Source organism: Syngnathus floridae, chromosome 16 (assembly GCF_059516105.1).
Source record: "Syngnathus floridae isolate MCC-2025c chromosome 16, RoL_Sflo_1.0, whole genome shotgun sequence".
In the NCBI taxonomy this organism is placed as follows: Eukaryota; Metazoa; Chordata; class Actinopteri; order Syngnathiformes; family Syngnathidae; genus Syngnathus; species Syngnathus floridae.
The window spans coordinates 9618390-9638784 of NC_142428.1; the positions used below are offsets into that span (position 1 = coordinate 9618390).

General features: G+C 46.1%; 2 protein-coding genes across 6 annotated transcripts; one reads left to right on the forward strand and one right to left on the reverse strand.

Moving 5' to 3' along the window:
- The first annotated feature begins 8904 nt into the window (after nt 1–8904).
- Nucleotides 8905–10476, forward strand: mrps26 (mitochondrial ribosomal protein S26). Its single transcript, XM_088401422.1, has 4 exons — nt 8905–9273; nt 9590–9736; nt 9993–10116; nt 10204–10476. Exons 1-4 carry the CDS (start codon nt 9059–9061, stop codon nt 10333–10335), a joined length of 618 nt encoding a protein of 205 aa, XP_088257548.1. The 5' UTR covers nt 8905–9058; the 3' UTR covers nt 10336–10476.
- Nucleotides 10477–10696: 220 nt separating this feature from the next.
- loxl3b (lysyl oxidase-like 3b) lies at nt 10697–20158 on the reverse strand. Of its 5 annotated transcripts, XM_088401410.1 has the most exons (17): nt 19789–20158; nt 17778–18122; nt 17479–17642; nt 17166–17383; nt 15941–16006; nt 15280–15324; nt 14888–15098; nt 14617–14797; nt 14140–14294; nt 13633–13803; nt 12884–13039; nt 12550–12709; nt 12212–12455; nt 11993–12108; nt 11707–11843; nt 11200–11311; nt 10697–11119 (listed from the first exon to the last, which is right to left on the reverse strand). In XM_088401410.1, exons 2-17 carry the CDS (start codon nt 18112–18114, stop codon nt 11046–11048), a joined length of 2547 nt encoding a protein of 848 aa, XP_088257536.1. In that variant the 5' UTR covers nt 18115–18122; nt 19789–20158; the 3' UTR covers nt 10697–11045. The 5 variants fall into 5 exon arrangements, with proteins under 5 accessions (XP_088257536.1, XP_088257539.1, XP_088257538.1 ...); XM_088401413.1 differs by lacking the exon at nt 13633–13803 and having other exon boundaries at nt 19789–20157; XM_088401412.1 differs by lacking the exon at nt 12884–13039 and having other exon boundaries at nt 19789–20152.
- Between the last annotated feature and the right edge of the window lie 237 nt (nt 20159–20395).

Consider the following 20395-nt stretch of genomic DNA (forward strand, 5'->3'; position numbering starts at 1 on the left):
TAACCTTGGATTATTGTTCTCATTTTTGTTAATGCCAATTCTTAGAATTAAAAAGAAATACTTACTCTTGATAATTGAGTCACGCTATATCACAAATTTTGAAAACCTTCCATGTTCCCCCTTTGTACCTATCAAAACCAATTAGAAATATTTTTGCTGTCATGATCATCATTGTGGCCCTCACACTTATTGTTGTATTTTAAATAGGCAATTTTTGTACATTTGAAGCCCTTTGAGACTTGCTTGTGGGCTATATAAATCAATTTGAATTGCCTTGACTTTATTATTCAAATTCTTCTGCATTCCTCTTCCTTTTATTTTAATCTTAACTACTTCCACGTAATTCATCTGATTTACTCCATTACACTTTTAACCTCCTAGATTCAAATTCAAATTTCACATCCTCACTTCCAACATTGCGGTAAAATTTTGCAAAGTTTCATTTTAACCCTTCTAATTTCTTCTAGTTTTCCTTTTTTCTTTTTTTTTTTTCTCCACTGACTCAACTCATTTCAATTTTTTTTTTAACTGTTCATCTTATGCCTACCTATTCCAAAACTTCCCACTCCCCAAATTTCAAATTTTCAACTTTAAAATTCACGCCCAATTTTACAAAATTCTCTCTATATTTTTATCAATTTTCTGACCAATTCAACACGCTCCAAATTTAAACATAATCTTGTAGCTTTCCCCGAATTTTTATTCAGCCTCTTCGCCTTCACACGCAATTTCTACGGAAATGAATGATCCATCCATCCATCCATCTTCTTCCGCTTATCCGGGGTCGGGTCGCGGGGGCAGCAGCTGTAGGAGGGACTCCCAGACTTGCCTCTCCCCAGCCACTTCATCCAGCTCATCCCGGGGGATCCCAAGGCGTTCCCAGGCCAGCTGAGAGACATAGTCTCTCCAGCGCGTCCTGGGTCGTCCCCGGGGTCTCCTACCGGTGGGACATGCCCGGAACACCTCCCCAGGGAGGCGTCCAGGAGGCATCCTGATAAGATGCCCGAGCCACCTCATCTGGCTCCTCTCAACGTGGAGGAGTACCGACTCTACTCAGAGTCTCTCCCGGATGACCGCGCTTCTCACCCTATCTCTAAGGGAGAGCCCGGACATCCTGCGGAGAAAACTCATTTCGGCCGCTTGTATCCGAGATCTCGTTCTTTCGGTCACGACCCATAGCTCGTGACCATAGGTGAGGGTAGGAGCGCAAATCGACCAGTAAATTGAGAGCTTTGCCTTTTGGCTCAGCTCTCTCTTCACCACAACGGACCGGTACAGGGTCCGCATTACTGCCGACGCTGCACCGATCCGCCTGTCGATCTCACGCTCCATCCTCCCCTCACTCGTGAACAAGACTCCAAGATACTTGAACTCCTCCACTTGGGGCAGGATCTCATCCCCGATCCGGAGAGGGCATTCCACCCTTTTCCGATCGAGGACCATGGACTCGGATTTGGAGGTGCTGACCCTCATCCCGACCGCTTCACACTCTGCTGCGAACCGTTCCAGCGAGAGCTGGAGATCACGGCCTGAAGAAGCCAACAGCACCACGTCATCTGCAAAAAGCAGAGACGCGATGCTGAGGTCCCCAAACCGGACCCCCTCAACGCCTCGGCTGCGCCTAGAAATTCTGTCCATAAAAATTATGAACAGAATCGGTGACTAAGGGCAGCCTTTGTCAACCCTCACTGGGAACGAATCCGACTTACTGCCGGAAATGCGGACCAGACTCTGGCATCGGTGATACAGGGACCGAACCGCCCTTATCAGTTGGCTCGGCACCCCGTACTCCCGATGCACCCTCCACAGAACCTCCCGAGGGACACGGTCGAACGCCTTCTCCAAGTCCACAAAACACATGTGGACTGGTTGGGCGAACTCCCATGCACCCTCGAGGATCCTGCCGAGGGTGTAGAGCTGGTCCACTGTTCCACGGCCAGGACGAAAGCCACACTGCTCCTCCTGAATCCGAGGTTCGACCTCCCGACGGACCCTCCTCTCGAGCACCCCTGAATAGACCTTACCAGGGAGGCTGAGGAGTGTGATTCCCCTGTAATTGGAACACACCCTCCGGTCCCCCTTCTTAAAGAGGGGAACCGCCACCCCAGTCTGCCAATCCAGAGGCACTGTCCCCGATGTCCACGCAACGTTGTCGAGGCGTGTCAGCCATGACAGCCCCACAACATCCAGAGCCCTTAAGAACTCCGGGCGGATCTCATTCACCCCCGGGGCCTTGCCACCGAGGAGTTTTTTAACTACCTCAGTGACTTCGACCCCAGAGATTGGAGAATCCGCCTCAGAGTCTCCAGGCCCTGCTTCCTCAATGGAAGGTGTGTAGGTGGAATTGAGGAGGTTTTCGAAGTATTCTCCCCACCGACTCACGACGTCCCGAGTCGAGGTCAGCAGCACGCCATCCCCACTGTAAACAGTGTTGACGTTGCACTGCTTCCCCCTCCTGAGACGCCGGATGGTGGACCAGAATTTCCTCGAAGCCGTCCGAAAGTCATTCTCCATGGCCTCACCAAACTCCTCCCACGCCCGGGTTTTTGCCTCAGCAACCGCCGAAGCCGCGTTCCGCTTGGCCATCCGGTACCTGTCAGCTGCCTCTGGAGTCCCGCAGGCCAAAACGGCCCGATAGGACTCCTTCTTCAGCTTGACGGCATCCCTTACCGCCGGTGTCCACCAGCGGGTTCGGGGATTGCCGCTACGACAGGCACCAACGACCTTACGGCCACAGCTCCGGTCGGCCGCCTCAACAATGGAGGCGCGGAACATGGTCCACTCGGACTCAATGTCCCCCGCCTCCCCCGGGACGTGGGAAAAGCTCTGCCGGAGGTGGGAGTTGAAGCTCTTCCTGACAGGAGATTCTGCCAGACGTTCCCAGCAGACCCTCACAGAGCGTTTGGGTCTGCCAGGTCGGACCAGCATCTTCCCCCACCATCGGAGCCAACCCACCACCAGGTGGTGATCAGTTGACAGCTCCGCCCCTCTCTTCACCCGAGTGTCCAAAACATGCGGCCGCAAATCCGATGACACGACTACAAAGTCGATCATCGAACTGCAGCCTAGGGTGTCCTGGTGCCAAGTGCACACATGGACACCCTTATGTTTGAACATGGTGTTCATTATTGAAAATCCGAGTCGTCACCTTATCGTGGTGGAGGGGTTTGCGTGCCCCTATGATCCTAGGAGCCATGTTGTCGGGGGCTTCATGCCCCTGGTAGGGTCACCCATGGCAAACGGGTCCTAGGTGAGGGGTCAGACAAAGCACGGCTCACCCAAGCCCCTTATGATGAAAAACATAAATGGACTTTGTTTTCCCTCGCCCAGACGCGGGTCACCGGGGCCTCCCTCTGGAGCCAGGCCTGGAGGCGGGGCTCGAAGGCGAGCGTCTGGTGGCCGGGCCTTCGCCCATGGGGCCCGGCCGGGCATAGCCCGAAATGGAAACGTGGGTCCCCCTTCCCATGGGCTCACCACCTGTGGGAGGGGCCGAAGGGGTCGGGGGCAATGTGAGCTGGGCGGCAGCCAAAGGGAGGGACCTTGGCGGTCTGATCCCCGGCTGCAGAAGCTGGAAATGAATGATTCTAGTTATTATTGTTAATCATCCGTGGCCCTCGTAAGGACAAGCCGCACCAGTCATGGATGGATGGATGGATTAATCCTAACCCCAAATGCCTATCATAAATTGCCATTTAAATCAATTGTCGCAAGGGTCATGTCAATGTATTTGTTATTTAAAGCCCTACTGTATTACTATTTTGCTGACTATCCAGAATTCCAACTTTCTTATGGCCCCTCACCCCTTCAAGCTGAAATATGCATCCTATAAGTCAGTCGCAGTCGATGTGTAATTAAATTCTGTTGTTTTGATAAAGGTCAATTAAGTTTAGCAATTCAGCCTTCTGTTGCCCGAATCCAAATTTTCACTGGTCCAATTATAAAATTTCATTATTTCAGTTAGATTAATTATGTCTTCGAAATGCTAAGTTACATATAAAAATGTATGATTCAAATGATTTAATTTCTATTGATCAATGTCCACTTTGCAAAGTTTCTGATCACGCTGTCGTGTAATTTGTCAGTGCATCTTCACTGTCCATATCTATGTATTTTGTTTTTTATCCCCGTTTCAGTGTCAATAAGCAGCCTTATTATTCCCTCTTTTATCAAAACTCCTCAGTTATGTCTGCCCCAGCACCCAAACACACTTCCATCCCTTTTGTCCCACACTCCAACTTTGTAATGCTTCAGCAGTCTTTAGCAATGTGTCCAGTTTGACTTCATGTGACTCGTGCAAGTCTTTCGCAGCCTCTCCTCTTCGATTCTCATGATGATGATTCAGGGCTGGACCGTCCGCCATTCTCAAATGCGTCCATCTTGTCTTTGTTCTTTCAGTCCATTTTCTTTTTGATCTGCCACTGTGTGTATTCCACCAACTGTATGGTTCTTGTCCTGTGAAGAGCCGTGCTTGCCCCCTTCAAGCATGACAATAGTTCCTGTTGTTCTCCCAAAGATCAAAGGTGTCTCATGACCAGGGACAGTCCTCTGTTGATTTTGAGGCAGCCAGTGGAGTACAAGGACTTGTGCCACGCGCTAGGGCAGAACACACTGGGACACAAATTTCACAAAACTATCTTCGTGTTATCAGTCTTCCTGTGTAGTATTTGTTCCTTACACCCCAAATCTTCCCATTAACATATTGTATCCTATCAGTTGCGCACACTCATTGCTCATTGCGCACTCTTACTGTCAAGCCGCCCTAATCAAATGCTTTTTATTTTTATTTTTATGAGTAATCCATCCACCCTACCCATTAACACGGCTAAAATCCTCGTTCCAGTGTTTATCATCAAATAATGTTCCGAAATCCTTTGTAATAAACTGTAATGTAATTTAACAATCTACCAACATGGTTGCATATGCGGTGAATGTTATTGTTCAATCTATAGGTCATACAGCGCCTGTGTTCCAACTATGACACTCCTCCTTGGTTTACCATCTCATAAGTTATTGTTGTCCGCAGCGCTAAATGATAGTGCTTGAAAGTGAATGTCTTATCGCCCAATTTAAAACACATGCCACATTTGAGCTAGTATTTATTAATTTATTTGCCATCCTCATGTTAGCTGGCATGTGTCAGAATTAAAATGTAATTTTGCTTTTAATTTTAAGTCTTTCAAAATTGCTATATCCTTACTGCACCGAGATAAACTGTTAAATATATCTTTAAAAACAAACAAAAACAATCTATGTTCCTGCACAGACTCTTAAAAGTGGCACCCAAATGCCAGATTACAAATCAAACCTCCTCCTTTACTCTCACATTTTTGATAAAACAGTCTACTTATCTAGACACTGTCATCACATACGAAATAATGGCCTGTAAATTAAATATAATGTTGTTGCTGTGGTCCCTCAAAACATGTGACTAGGATTTGGACAATTATTAACCCCCATCAATTGATCAATTATCTCCTCACTAAATTCCCAGCCTGTTAACCTATCTGCATAAAGAAAACATTTACAATGCAGGGGATAAGAGAATAACAAGGAACACCTTAACAATAAACAAAATAAACCCAAACCACAATCAAAACCAAATAAACTAGGCCCATGACCTATGTATACCAAAACAGTACTCCAAATATTTCCCCATTAAAATTTAAGCCTTTTTGTGTAGAGCACCATTGATTTCTAATCATTGACCTAATTTTATCCTTAATTTAATCCCAATCACGAATGCCCACTACTTAATACTTTACTTGGTGTTCTTTTGATAAAAAGTGCCCCCTTGCAATGTTGTTTTTATTTGTTGTTTTTAACTCTAAGTGATTCAAATCTTTGACTTATCCTTACATGTGTCCTTGTATAGTCTTATGTCATAACCAATCAATAATTCCTCCTAAATTTAAAATCTGCAATCATAATTTAATTTTATCCAATTCTACAATGTATGTTCTCTCTTACTCTCACATTTTTATGAGGGCTGGGCACTTTCCTTGTTGGACGAGTTTCTGCCCACAACCCTCAGATTATTCTATCATTTCTAATTTTTACATTTAACAATGCAAATCTGATAAACCATTGTCTAGCACACCGTTTCCGTGCACCAATTGAACGCAATTCCATCCTTTATAACTAACTGATACACAAAGACAAACATACACATAAACAAACACACGGGCCCACAACATAGACATGACAATCTTCCCAGCTGATAACACATAACTGAAGTGCGGAGAGCCTCGCCATCACCACGTCGCACAATGTAACCCCCCACCTCTGTCCAAAATGTGCATTTGTGCCCACCTGACCGTTTGGCCCAAACTTTAGAGCCGCACCCTTTTGAAAACAAAAATGGTTACAGTTTAACCCCACCACACAATGGGATATAACCTTCATGCTAATTAAATATACATTCTTTATCAAATTCTTGTTAAGCCATTTTTCTGACTCCAACTCTCATGCGAAATCAAAATAAAATCAACAATTTTATACAAATCAACTTATTGTTCTTCATGAACCACAAATCATCACTTCCATCCCATGAACAGCACCACAACTAATCACTCACTTCTTCAGCTGCGCCGCTGTCCCATCTGACAGCCAAGCCTGCTTTCCACACAATATCATCATCATAGACACACTTCAACAATTATGTAGCGACCTGGTTAACCCAGTTACCCTTCGCCCTAGACAACAATATAAGTCTCTAAGGTCGCACTATTGAGGTCGCCAGGCATCTGTCCTTCGCCATTTTTTTTTTTCTTTTTTTTTTTCTTTTCACGAGTCCCCGACTCGTATTGGTGGCCTGGCCGATCCAATCGACCCCGACCTTAGGCAACAGTATAAGTTCCTAAGTGTCTACTATTGAGGCCACTCAGGTGCCCATATGCTAGTCACGGACAACCCACAAGTTCCGGCGGTGTGAGCGCCCTTTGCTGATCAGACAAAGTCCTCACCACCTTTCTCTTAATTCACCACGACTCGGACATCCCAGATGTCCCTCGCCTTAGACAGCCCTATAATGTTCTAAGGTCACGCTATTGGAGTCGCTCGGCATCCGTCCTGCTATATCAGCGACGCCTTGACCTGTTTTTGTATTTTTAATTTTTTCCACAAATCACTTTTACCAAGTTCCACACAAACACACACTTCTATACAACCACCATTCCTGAAAACAGAGCAGAAATTATTAATTTTTGTATTCCGCTTTCACTCCACAACATTGCTGAACTGGGAGAGAGAAAAAGGTTCCCCCTTACCTTTTGTGCTGATCAGACTGCAATATTGTTGAGCAAGAGCGGAGAAGGAAGAATCCTGTCCTGGAGCATGCACTCTTCCCTCTGAAGAAATCACGTCGGATGGTCACCATTTGTTGGATTTTGTCCACAATTTAGGGAGCGCGCTATCTGCGCCTCACGGCAAAAGTCATTGCCAATCACCTGTTATCCAATTTACTTACTGCGTGCTCGTTCGATTTCTTCAGATTTAGGAAAATGCTAAGACACTGAAGCAGAAATTAGACTTACACAGGTTGGTTGAGTTCAATCACAATTCTTGTTCAGAAAGCTCTGTCTTCAGGAAAGTACAATACAGCGCTGGGCCCTTCAAGAGCGGAAAGTCTCCATTCAGAAAAGGCAACGTTCAAGGTTCTTTGGTCAGCTTATATTCAGTCGGCCAGTGTGGGCCGAGTTTGATGGGTGATGAGTCTTTGGGGTGGGGCAAGTTTGCAGGAGAGTTTGATTACATGGGAGTGGGTGCTGGTTCGGTGAGAGCTGGTTCCGTGGGGTCGGGTGCTGATTATGGGCGATTCGATGTGTGGGGGCTGTTGTTTTCCTTTCCGTCTTTCAGCCTTGACGTTCATCTTTGGCTGGGCTGTCTCCCTCTGGCACCTGCTGGTTTTATCTCCAAGTGACCTTCCTGTAAACATTCTCCTCCATTCTTGCACATACACAGTCTCACCTAATTCTTTCATCATTCTTTCAATTTTGTCATTTTGTACGAAATTATGTGAGCTTTTGGCCGTGACATCATTAATCTATTGCTGTTCCCTGACTATGCAAATGTTTGTTCTTTTGATCTCCGTGTACTTGCTTACGTCATCATATTCTTAGTTTCATCATGCTTTCAACCATATATTTTCTTTGTGAGGCAAAACATTTCCCTCTGTCCAGAACGTTCAGAAGTAATCGAAAACTGGCATCTAGCATTAGTCAACACATAAGATACAATCAAGTACTGAACATTTTTAGACGACTTTGGCAGTGTCCGTGATTTAGAAAATCATCAGGCATGCATTAAACAGTTCCTTAAGGGTCATTAAGCTATTCAGGCAATATATCCAAAAACATTTGTTATTTCAAAGTGCTCAGAAATATATATATCAGATCATAAAGTTATAAAAACCCTTCTCATTACCACCTATCAAAAATGTCTAGTTATGTCTTTATTGATTTGGTGTGTAGGTATAATTATATGCCTAAAATGTTTCTTTTATTTATTTAATATGTGAATATACTTGTCTGCTTATGTACTTTATTCAATGAGGTTTGAGCACATCTGTTTTTGTAGCTAGGCAGGACTTTTTGTATTTCGACCCCATTCCTTCACTGCATAAAACGTCAGGGAAAATAGACCACTCTAGACGAAAGTTAAATATTCCTAATATTATCTAGCTATAATACAATACAGTCGACAGAGTGACAAGCTTACAACTGATGTGTTGCGGAGTTCATAGCGTAACCCTAACCAAACTTATTTTGGAGAGAAGATATGACTCGCAGCCACGGTTTATTCTTATCTCATTTTTTTGCATCGCGCCAACGACAGGACAAGAGACGTACACTGACTTTAGATGCAAAACTTATTCTAACCTCTAGACGGCGACAGTGTCAATGAAAACTCATCTGATTGCTTCCTGGTGTCAGAGGACACGCACAAGATGGCCGCCACCAGCGGACATTGATAGTTGTTATTCTTCAGTGTCAATGTGACACATTTGGACTTGTTCTACTTTCTGAACGCGGCCACGGCAAGCGTCTGACAAGCGGTGGTGATGGCGGCGATGTTCCGAAGCGTGCGAGTTGCACGGCTGCTAGCGCCTGGAAGAACCGCGCTGGTGGAGGCGCAACGCGGACGAAAGTCGCGCACCGACCCGGTGGCCAAGTCCAAGCTGGGGCGAATCAAAGTACCACCGCCGGTGGACCCGTTGGAGATGGTCGTGCTGCGGGAGAGATACACCGACTACAAGCTCATCATGAGGGCGCTGCGGTACCACCCTAACGTTCCACATCACACATGTTTTAATTGGACAACATTTTGGCCTCATTTTGTGGTAAACGCAGTCATGCTAATGCTAGGCGTTCAGGTATAATGTTTATATTTTAGATTAAAATTGAATTGTGCTTATGGTATATTTGGGATTTTAGAAAAAAAATTGAATTGTGCTTATGGTATTTTTGGATGATTAAACATTATTGTCCGATGTATTTTTTTCTTTCGATAAATATATTAATCATTGTTAAAAATCTAAAGGCACAGTGTGAGCCAGCCAACAACCTTTATTTTATTGTGTTGGTCATTTCAGTGTGGAGTTCAAGGAGGAGGTGCTAAGGAGGAAGTACGAGGCGGAGACGGGTTCCATGGCAGAGGAGCGAGCACGGCAGGAGGCTGAGGAACACAGCAATCTGATGGACCTCAACCGTCAAGAGAACTTGCGCTTGCTCCATCTTCGGTCAGCCAAATGCTAATGCTGAAGATTCAACTGTTTTAACTATTTAAATGTCATGTAATTGGAATTATACATCAGTAAAAACAAACACAAATTGCACAAAGAAATTCATTATTTTCTATGTAATAAATAAGACTGTAGTTTTTGCACTTGTCAGAGAAGTAGAATGAAATTACTTAAAAAAGAACCTTGAAAAATGGTTCAAAACAGTTTAGGAAAATAATTCATTAAAAATAAATCACAAAAAGTTGTTTTCCAGGCTTGTGAGGATCGAGAAGGAAACGGAAGAGGCTGAACGCAAGAAGCTAGAAGAAGCTCTTCAGCAAGAAGAGCAACAGCAAGAATTCGTCAGGCAGAAAGAAGATGAAATTGTGCAGCTGCAGGTACACATCTTCACCCAAATTTGTCTTTTTGGTCAAACAATGTCTTTGGTATTGGTCATATGTTTTGTTTTGTTTTTTTGGCCACAGGAAGAAGCAAAGAACTTCATCACGTTAGACAACTTGGACCAACGCATTGAGGAAGCTCTGGACAACCCTAAGAATTACAACTTTGCCGTGGATAAGGAAGGTCGAGTCGTTAAACAGACGGTGTTGCGGTGACAATTTTGGACGAGAAAGACATTTGCAAGGATCACCCATCAAAAAGTTATTTTACAACCACTTCTTGATGGCTGGCTTTTCTTGTCCACATTTCTGATCGTCATTTTCAATGTCATGCCAATAAAGGATGAAAAGCAGCCAGTCGATGAGTAAAGTTGATGTGTTTACCTCTCTGATGTTTCCCCCACGTCTGGTAAGGGTCTTGCCAATCCTGCTCGAAGTCGCTGGAAAACTGCGAGACTTTTAGTAACTCAGCCAAGTAATTTCAAAAACTTTTGAGAAGAGAACAGCACAACTGACCAACGCCAGGATGCGAATCGATGTGTTCACGGATGTTACGTATTAAATTGAAAACTGTTGATTTTTACAAATTCATCATCTCATTTAATTGAGTGCAGCAGGTATGATTATATCAGTGTACATACAGCATTTCCATTTATTTACCATTGTCCAATCTTTGTTGTAAAATCCTAAAAAAACAAAATAAAACAGCGTCGCATCTCACAAGATAATCCTGGGAATTTTTGGAGCACCTTTGAACGGGTAATAAATACATTCACAAGAAAAAGAATGACTGAAAACAGCTCAAGCACGGATTTTCAAAATGGACGCTTCCTCACTGAAACCTCGCTACGTAGAGGAAAGAAAAACAACGGCGAGTGCCCTAAACGTACGCCGTGATATCTCCTTCCACCCGTCGCTTGTTGGGATTAAGAAATCTGGTTATTCAACTGTCCCGGGTACTTCTCGAACCTTCTCTCCGCCTCCTCGCTGAAGGCATCACCTGTGGGAGGACATATGATTGCGGTTTCAACAAAGTGAAGCCATTTTCATCATCCCGAAAAGATTCCGGCGGCAACTTACCGACGTGGCAGTTGTGGAACCAGATCCGATGGCCGTCGTACTTGCAGTTGCACTTCATGGCGTTATTGGTGAAGTCGCTCTCGGCCACTTCCAAGTTTGGGTTTATCACCACCTGCGTGGACCGGGAAGTAAAAGCAAAGTCGGGTTGGATGAGGGGATGAAGGGCAAAAAAACAAAAATGCTTCTCTTTTATTTTTACAACACGAGTAAACCACTGCAGAGCACAAGAACAACCCTCATGCTACCTGGAGAAAGATTTTGGAACACATTCCACCACTAGAAAGTAAATGCCATGAAAACTGAATGGACCTCAAACATTTCCTTGAGGAATTCCTCCTGACACCAGTCGTAGCTGGCAACACAAAATTGGGCATACATAACAGGATGCCCAAAACTGGAAGCAGCCATTTTGGTTCCAAGCAGCCATTTGCGGCTCATCCCGACAAGGGAAGTGGCCCAAATGGACCCAATCAGAAGCACATGTGCCACAGAGTGTGCGCTTGCTACCTGCATGATGTAATTTCCAGGTTTGACGTCTGTGATGTCAATCCACTGGCAGTCGATGTCATGGCGGTACATGTCCCAGCAGCCCACTGTGATGCCCTGGTCACCGAAGTTGGCACACTCGTAACGCTTGGAAACACCTGCGTGTGGTGCAAGGTCATCATTGGATAAAAATCCCCCCAAAATATTTTGGATGCATATAATGCCTTCAAAGGACAGTACGTGAACTGCAACCACAATGCTGCACATATTTCAGAATATTTGACCAGCATGAAAAGTTTGTGTTGACCTTCCTCGCAGTCAGAGTCCTCCAGACAGAAACTGGCTTTGTGCCCTTCGGCCACTTTGCTTCCGTTGGCGTTCAGGAGATCGTAATGGGTGAAAATATCCATACTGTGGTAATGTCTGAGAAAACACAGGAGTACCGTTTAAGCTTTCAAGAAACATCCAGGAGAAATGACTATTAAAATGGCTGCCACTTGAGAGTTTTTTGTTTTGTTTTTCTTACCCGTGACAGGCGTGCCACACCCACGAGTGGCGTCCAGCTTTGGGCTTGAAGTCGGCGCGACCGATGTTGTGGATCTGCGAAGAGAAGCGCAGAAGGCGGCGGTGCCCGTAGGGCCAGTTGGCCTTGGCGGCCGTCTTGGACAGGCAGTCCTCCTCGGCGGCGCAGTAAAGCATGTGCAGGGGTCTGTCCTCGATGTAGACCGACTGCTGCACCAACGTGGCGTTCAGGACCAGGTCGGACGTCGCTGCGCCCCGAGCGGACAAACACCTTTTAGACTACTTAAGTTATACCCATTATTGAATAAAAAAAAAAGAAAAAAAAATTCCCTTGACACTCACTTTCTGAGCAGATGACGCCGGCGGCGAACTTGGCGGCGGCCTTCTGGCAATTGAGCGTCTTGTGTCGTTGGCAGTGCATCAGCGACATCTCATCTCCGGTGCACTTGACGCCACTCAAAATCATCTCTGTCACGTTGCTGCTGTCCCAGTACCACGTTTCCTTGGGAGGCGGGGCAAACACAGAGCAGCCGGCCAATCAGAGCATAGAAGACACACGCTCAGGAAGTCATCGCGAGATGAAGACGCAAGCGCAGAGGTGGCCATTTTGAAACGGACAGATTTGTAGATGGGCTAAGCAAAACATTTAATTCACTAATCACAATGGTCTTCTTACGGTGATGGCGTGCATGGAGTAGCCCAGGCCGAGCTGCCTGCACGCCACCATGGCCTCCCTGGTGCTCCAGCCTGCGCTGCAAACCGTACCCCACCTGGAGCCTACCCGAAGCTCCACCCGGCCCTCGTATGTGCTGCGGCCGCCCACTAGCCGGATCTGCGGAACCACACGCCCTGCTGGGAGTCACTCAGGCATCCGAGCTCATTCGCAAATTCTAATACTGACTTTTTCGAAAGGCCTTGTCACTTTCAGTGTCACATGACCGATGGAGCTCAACTTGATATCGGAGAAACTGACAATGGTTTGATTGCGTTTGTACCATCTCATGTTTGAATGTGAAGACTTCATTTTTTGAGATGTTGACATTTTTTTTCCTTGATTTTTTTGGGGAGATAATTGATATTTTTTGCATGCCAATTTTTACGTTAATATATCAATGCATTAGGAATTCAAATTCAATCTCAAATGGCACAAGTTGCGTGCAGGTAGTGGAAGACGTGTGCCAGGCACGAGACAGAATGTAAGCGGGGGTTTTTTTGCAGGGGTGGGATGAGGTCAGTCCTCGGACCAGGAACGCGGGATGTTTTTCTTTGTACGCCACAAAGAAAAGCTATTAGTTATTATGTACTGTCACATTTTTAGCAGAAAGCACAAATGAAAAAGAACACGTTTGGCCATCAACCAATAAAATATAATAAAAGAATCGCCCAAATAAATTCAGCCGGCTACGTCAGGTGTTAGCAACCTACTTGGTTAGCCTGGTTAGCATAGCCCAGGCCTAGCTGCCTGCAGGCCACTATAGCCTCCTTGGTGGTCCAGGTCTCGCCACAGATTAGACCCCAGCCTTCCGTGCCATTGGCGTTGGTACCCAGAACCTCAACGCGGCCCTCGTAGCGGGTCCGCCCCCCTCCGAGTCGGATCTGTGTGGCGGGGCCCAGCCGGGGTTAGTGCAAAGATCCAGAGGGATCGGAACCAAAAGCTTGTTTTTTGGGAGGGATCCCTCTGGAGCATTTGAGAGCAATTGCATGGCAGTATGGAAATCGTGACGTCCATCATGAGGCCATGTGAGTTTGTTAGCATATTTTTGTGATCACATTAGTCAACTAGGCACTAAATTGGTGTGATCATGTCTCGGCATGATATCATCACAAAATATTAGTAGCAAAAAAGACATTTCCCTGAGTGACCAATCACAAGAGCTGTACACGTGTCATGTGACTAATGTGCTGGCCCAAAGAGAGATGTGTCGCTCTGACCGAGTTCTCCAGGCCCATGTAGGGAACGTTGCAGCGCACGGCGGCATCCTCCGTGTGCTGGCAGTCCTCCGATGTGATGTTCTTGAACGGGCAGTTCCAGATGGAACGCTCTAGGCCCGAGCACTTCACCTCGTTCATGTAGATGGGACCGACTCCTGGAAAAACAAACAAACAAACAAACATGATGTTTATATTTTTTTATGGGCACTGGGAAAGCACTTTGAACCAGGAAGGTTTATTTAAGCAAGCGTTAGCAAACAACACGTTCGTGGGGAAAAAAATGTTGTCCTTGATTTGCTGAAAAGAGGAACTGTACCATAAACGACTCTCGTCGTGGAATTAGGAACAATCCCTCGCTTGACTTCACCAGAATGGAAAGTCTGCAAGATTTAGCGGTCTGCCGATGTATTTTAAAATGGGTAGATTTGTGTTTTCAAGACATTCAAAAGCCTCCCATTTGAGGAAAGTGAGGCTCACCTTGGCCCATGCGTCCCCCTGTCATCGCCTCCTTGGCACTGCCGAAGCCCAGCTCCCTGCAAACCACGCTGGCCGATTGCAGGTCCCAGCGGTCGTCACACACGCTGCCCCACTCACCGCTCTTCAACACCTCCACGCGGCCCTCGCCTAGACGGGCCCCGCCCTTCAGCCTCACCGTGCTCTATCGAGACAGAGAGAGAAAAAAAGGGACTCATACAATGTTGTGGAACGACCGCGCGTCAGAGTTTGTTGGAGGCAAGCAGGCCCTTACCGAAGTTTTGGTTTTCTTCTTCAGTGCGGCGTGGTGCTGCATGAAGAGCAGCCCCGGCGCGCAGCTGATGACGACGGGAGAGCCGCCGCGGCACAACGCCGTGGTGTTGGGCCCGTTGAACTCCATGGGGCACGCAGCCAAGTGCACCTCGGTACCTGCGCACGCCACCGAGTGCACGCGGTACACGTTCCTCTGCCGCTCCAAAAACAACCTGCCAAGGCACCGGCCGCATTGTCAGCTTGAGTCACGTATACCGGGAGTAAATGTTGACCATGGGTCCATTTTGTAAAATCAGTCCACGTATCAGTCGGCTTTGAGTCAATTGTTGTTGCTGTTTTTTTTTGTTTTTTTTTTAATAACCACGAGAAAACTTTTACAAGTGCTCACGTTACCTTGGGCCGGGGTTGCTCTGTTTAGATTTAGCTTTAGCTGTCTGCCTGTAAGGTAAACACGGGTTAGACTGCACAATTTTAGCCCCACGGCATTAAAAGCATTTGGAATACTTGTTTCAGAAGGAATGTGTGACTTTGTTTTGTCTTTTTTAGTCAGAGCAGGCTGGTTGAAAGTGACGCATTCTGAATCAATGTGAAGAGCACAAGTGTACGAAGACCTCAATGACCTACCAGGAGAACTTTGGAGGGTTCTTCAACAAAACCTTAGAACAATTGCAGGATAAAGTGAAACTCAAATTTTTCCCACGATTGTCCATTTAGTTGCCGAACTGGAACAACTTAGTGAGTTTTGGAACCTGAGTTCTCAAATACAATGCCACCAAGTTGTTTGTTGTTGAAGAATCAATCACATCACAAAGTCTTTCCGACATGCAAACGCATTTAAATGAGCACGAGTTTAATAGCCAAACACTTACGCAGAACAGGTTGACTTCTTCAATACTGTAAAAAGTCAACTTGTGTGTGATTTGAGTCTAAACTTGGATTACAAATAGTTATTGACACATCCATCTAGTTGTGAAAAGTGTTAGTAGCTACTCTAAGAGGAAAACGTGAACACGGACGGCAAGGCGGGCACATTTTCCTCCCGGCGACAGAGTACCTGGCGCCTGCTGTGATGTTAACCTTTGACCTGGACACCCTCTTGGCGGTACGCTTTCTCAAACGTCTGCAACCACCACACAGCCACATGCGGTCACATTTCTTACAGTGGATTTTTTTATCTTTGAGTTCCAGCTCAAGTTTCTTACAGTCCATATTTGGCGTACATTTTTTGCAGCGGGATGGGACAAAGCAGGGGCGGGGTGGTCAGGTCACCATCAGTGAATTGCGGCGCTCACATTCCACAAGTCGGCAGCGCAAATTGAGGTCAAACATAACGACGCAGATATTCCAAACATTTAGCACCCACCTTTCAGGCTTGTGTGGCTTATTTTATTTAGAAACTCAAAACACGTTTTTTTTTCCACCCACTCACCACCTGATAAAATTCCAATGAAAGTTTCTTGCTCGCCATACATTGATAGCCATTGTGGCTATCTAGTGACATGTAAAATCGATGCTACACTGCCTGATATTAAGACAAAACATTGACTGTAATGTTGCCACGGCAACTAGGTTTTCCCACTCTAGCGGCCTGCAATAACTGTGTCAAAAAGTAAAAGCACATAAAAGCAGTGAAAAAGGTCCAATGTAGAAGTAATGATGAAGGTTGACGTAGTAGTAAAAAGCAAATTGAATTTGCGCTTGAAAATGGTCGCTTTGGATTTTGTCTTTGGACCGAAACGCACAAATTGCTCCACAACGCCGTTAACGAGGTCACCACATGCGCCTTGTGACCAAAGGCTCGTTAAACAGGATGTACAGTAGCCCCGCCACGGGATGTGGTTGCTTCCCACCAAGGCTTCACACACACCTGACAGACAACACACACGCGCGCACACACGCACTTCTCCTCAAGCTCCTGCGAGACGCCTGCACGACACACACGCACGTTTTTTAACGAAAAGTCTTTTTCGCTCTCTCCCCTGTCCACCTGGAATGCGAAAGACAAATATCTTCAGAGGAGAGCAAATGTGCCCTTTTAGAAACTTGAGCAAATAGCACGAGCTCCAGCTTTGTTTTTCTTAGTAGTGTTTTCTTTGTGTGCTCTAATTACGAGACACGTCATTGTCGTTCCCATTGCTGCAGCCAGATAACAAAAAAGAGAAAGAGCCGCGTGACTGGGAGCAACGCTGGAAAATGGGACGACTGCAGGATTCATTACGGAATAGCTTGCCTTAGATGGAGACTACATTAGGTACACCATGGTGATCGGCGCCACTGACCTGTAGAAGTTCTTGTTGAACTTCCTCTCCTGAGGGAATCCTAGCATGCCGCAGACCACACGCGTGTTCTTGGCGGTCCAGCCGGCGTCGCACACCTGCGCCCAGCCGTCCTTGTACTTGATCTCCAGAACGCCTTCCGTGATGGGCAGGCGCTTCTTGGCCGCCGCCACCACCGCTCGCAGGCGCACCTCTTCCAGCTTGTTCTCGTCCACTTGAGCCTGATGAAAGGTTACAAGAATGAAAGTATTGCCAAACACAAGCAATGAAATGATGCTAATGAAAAGGAGCAAACACTCCATCCCAGCGGAGCAACCTCGATGACGTTGGCGTCCACGAAACCCGGGATCCTCTCGTCTTTGCACACCACACCAGCATCCTCGTCGTGAGTGCAGTCGCTGTTACCCCAGCCGCGAGATTTGCATGCGCTGATGCTCGACTCGCCGCCGCCGCATTGCACGTTGTCCAGCCAGATCTTGCCTTAAACGCAATTACCACACATGGGACCACTTGACTTGTTGCTAGGCGGACTTCACCGCAGTAACATAACTCCCGCGAAATATGTTGGGGGCAATATACGGACAATGGGCTGCACTCGATAGGGGCACGTCCTACCTTGTCCCTTTCCGTATTTGGCACTGTGTGTCCACCCGGTGGCCTCGACGAAACCCAGCTGTCGACACAGCACGTTGGCGTTGGAGATGGAGAAGTCGTCGTCGCACACGGTGCCCCACTCGCCCTTGTAGAAGAGCTCCACACGGCCCTCGTTGTGCTTGCGCGGAAATCCGGCCAATCGCACTTTCAGCGTCTCTGACTGCGACTGCGGGGCGGATGGTGACGCCGACGGCCGAAGGGTGGTAAGCGGCGCTGGCATCTGGGCGAGGCAGGAGGGCGAGCACAAGGCCAGGAAGAAGAGGAGGGACAGGTGATGCCTGCCGGTCCACGCTGACATTTTTACGCCTACATGCCAAACAGATCAAACAGATTTGATTTGACTGTCAACACGCGTCACAAATGAACACGATACTAGCTTGACTTTTGAGTTGTACGCTACATAAACGTGCTATTGATGACTTTCTGTGTGCGTGTAGGGTGGGAGGGGGGCACAGGGGGGTCTGCACAAATCCAGTAGTGTCTTGTGTTTATACAGAGACCACCAGACGGGAGGCTCCCGCTCCAAAACATGACTGAGATTTTTCCCGACTACCACCGAGGAGTCCAAATCATTCATTTATTTCTTTTTTTGACTTAATTATCAGCGGTTTGTATTGACATTCTACACAAGTACCCGATATCTTAGAACATGGATCTGATACAATACCTGGTATCGCTACTCGCCCATTCCAAATTGATAGTCTTTCATCCCCTGTAAATAAAATCTTCAGAAAGCCTTTTTTTTAATTTTCTTTCACAGCCCGATCACACCTCATGTGCTAAACTGAGCCATGGGTGCAGCGTGTTTGCTCGTTTCCCCGTATTAGTGCCAGAGGTTGCTGACCTCACTGACCGCACGGCAGCTGTGCGTCTTCTGCTGCTCGAACCGGCGGCCTGACTCAACATCACAGTGGGAACATTTTGCACGTGTGTGTGGGGACTGTCTGGGTTGGGATCACGAGGGAGGGAATACTTTCCAGAAGCCACAAAGAAACCTCTTCGACAAGACTGATTCATTCGTTTGATCTGTGGCTGAAGTAGCAATTTGGAAGGTGTGGTCATCATTAATAAAAAAACTTCTCAAGTGAGATTTGTTTCGAAATATGGGATATTTAAATAATAGAAACATGCAAAGTCTGTGTAATACTTAATTGAGGAGAATGATAGCATAACTTGAGGACCTTTGTTTACGTGTGTTCAGTTAGCTAGCTAGCTCTGCCTTAAACCCCAAGAATGCTTCCTCTCGTAGCAGATTTGGAGCGTCTTGTTGCTGGCCACGAGTGGCTGTGCATCACGCACAGAAAGACGGAACAGTCAGGCAATCTTTTTTCTAGACTAAGTCCTACTTTTTGTAAATTGTAATATTACGGAGGTAATATTTGCAGAGAAACACTTTTTTTATGAGAATGAAGTAATTCTCAAGATAACGTTGATTTTTTGGAAAATGAATTGTAGTATTTCAATAAAAACATTGTTTTTCCGATTTTTTTGCCAAGATGAAGACACATTTTTTGATGCAACTGTATTTTTATAAAATGTGGTTCTTTTTAAACAAAGTTGTATTTTTCAATACGTAATAAACCTGATGGCTAATTTCATTTTTCACCCCAAAATTGCACCGCATTTCTTACACGCACACACACACGCGCGCGTTATATGCGGGAATCGAACTCACGGTGTCGGCACACAAGACAGGCAAGTGTACCCCTACACCATCAGCGACCCCCCGAAATAGCCTTCTTGCAGCAGTTTTTTCAACATGTCATGAAAATTTGAAGGATGCCCGGTGGAATACTCACAGGATACAGCGGTCATTTACGTAAGGTTTCACTTTATAGCCAGTGCCTATCTTTTTGTCTCATGTAAACACACAAGCCATTCAAATACACTACACTTTAAGTTACACAACATTTCCATTTTCTTTGAATTATGTGTTTGGAAAGTTGCAAGTGTAGGCTGTCTACGTGCTTACCTTAATGATATAGAGTAGAGGGAGCGCTTGAACTACTTTTGTTTTCCTGGCAGGGGAAAAAATGATCCAAAAAGTGGTGAAACGAGGCAGAGAAATCCTTCACGTTTCCTTCACACTTGGCTCCGTCTAATTGCCAGTGTAGTTAAGAGGGCAGGGGGAGATAAACAAGAGTTCAAAAGTGTATGGTAGGCACGACGTCGCCTCTTCGGCGATGTCTGCAAATTGCCAGCTGTACAGCCTGGCCGACGGAAAGGAGCAAAAGGACCAAGAGGGGAGAGGAGGAGGAAAAAGGAGGAGGGCTGGGTCTAATTCCTGGGAGACACACACAGACTCTTTCATGCCTGTCTGATGCTTGCGTAATGGCAAGAAAAAATGAAAGGTAAGTTGGTAAAAAGAATTCAAAGATGGGAAGATTCTGCAATTAAACTGCTGAAATTGACTTTTTAAAAAAAAAAAAAAAAAACTTTTTATGAGCGCTGTTATGCAGCTCACATAACATGACGTCATGCTGTTCCCCAGGTAATGCTCAATTAAGTAACGGATATGGATGCTTGTTTGCGCTGATTCCAAATCTGCCCTCATTTATTTCGCAAGCATGAGGTTCTCA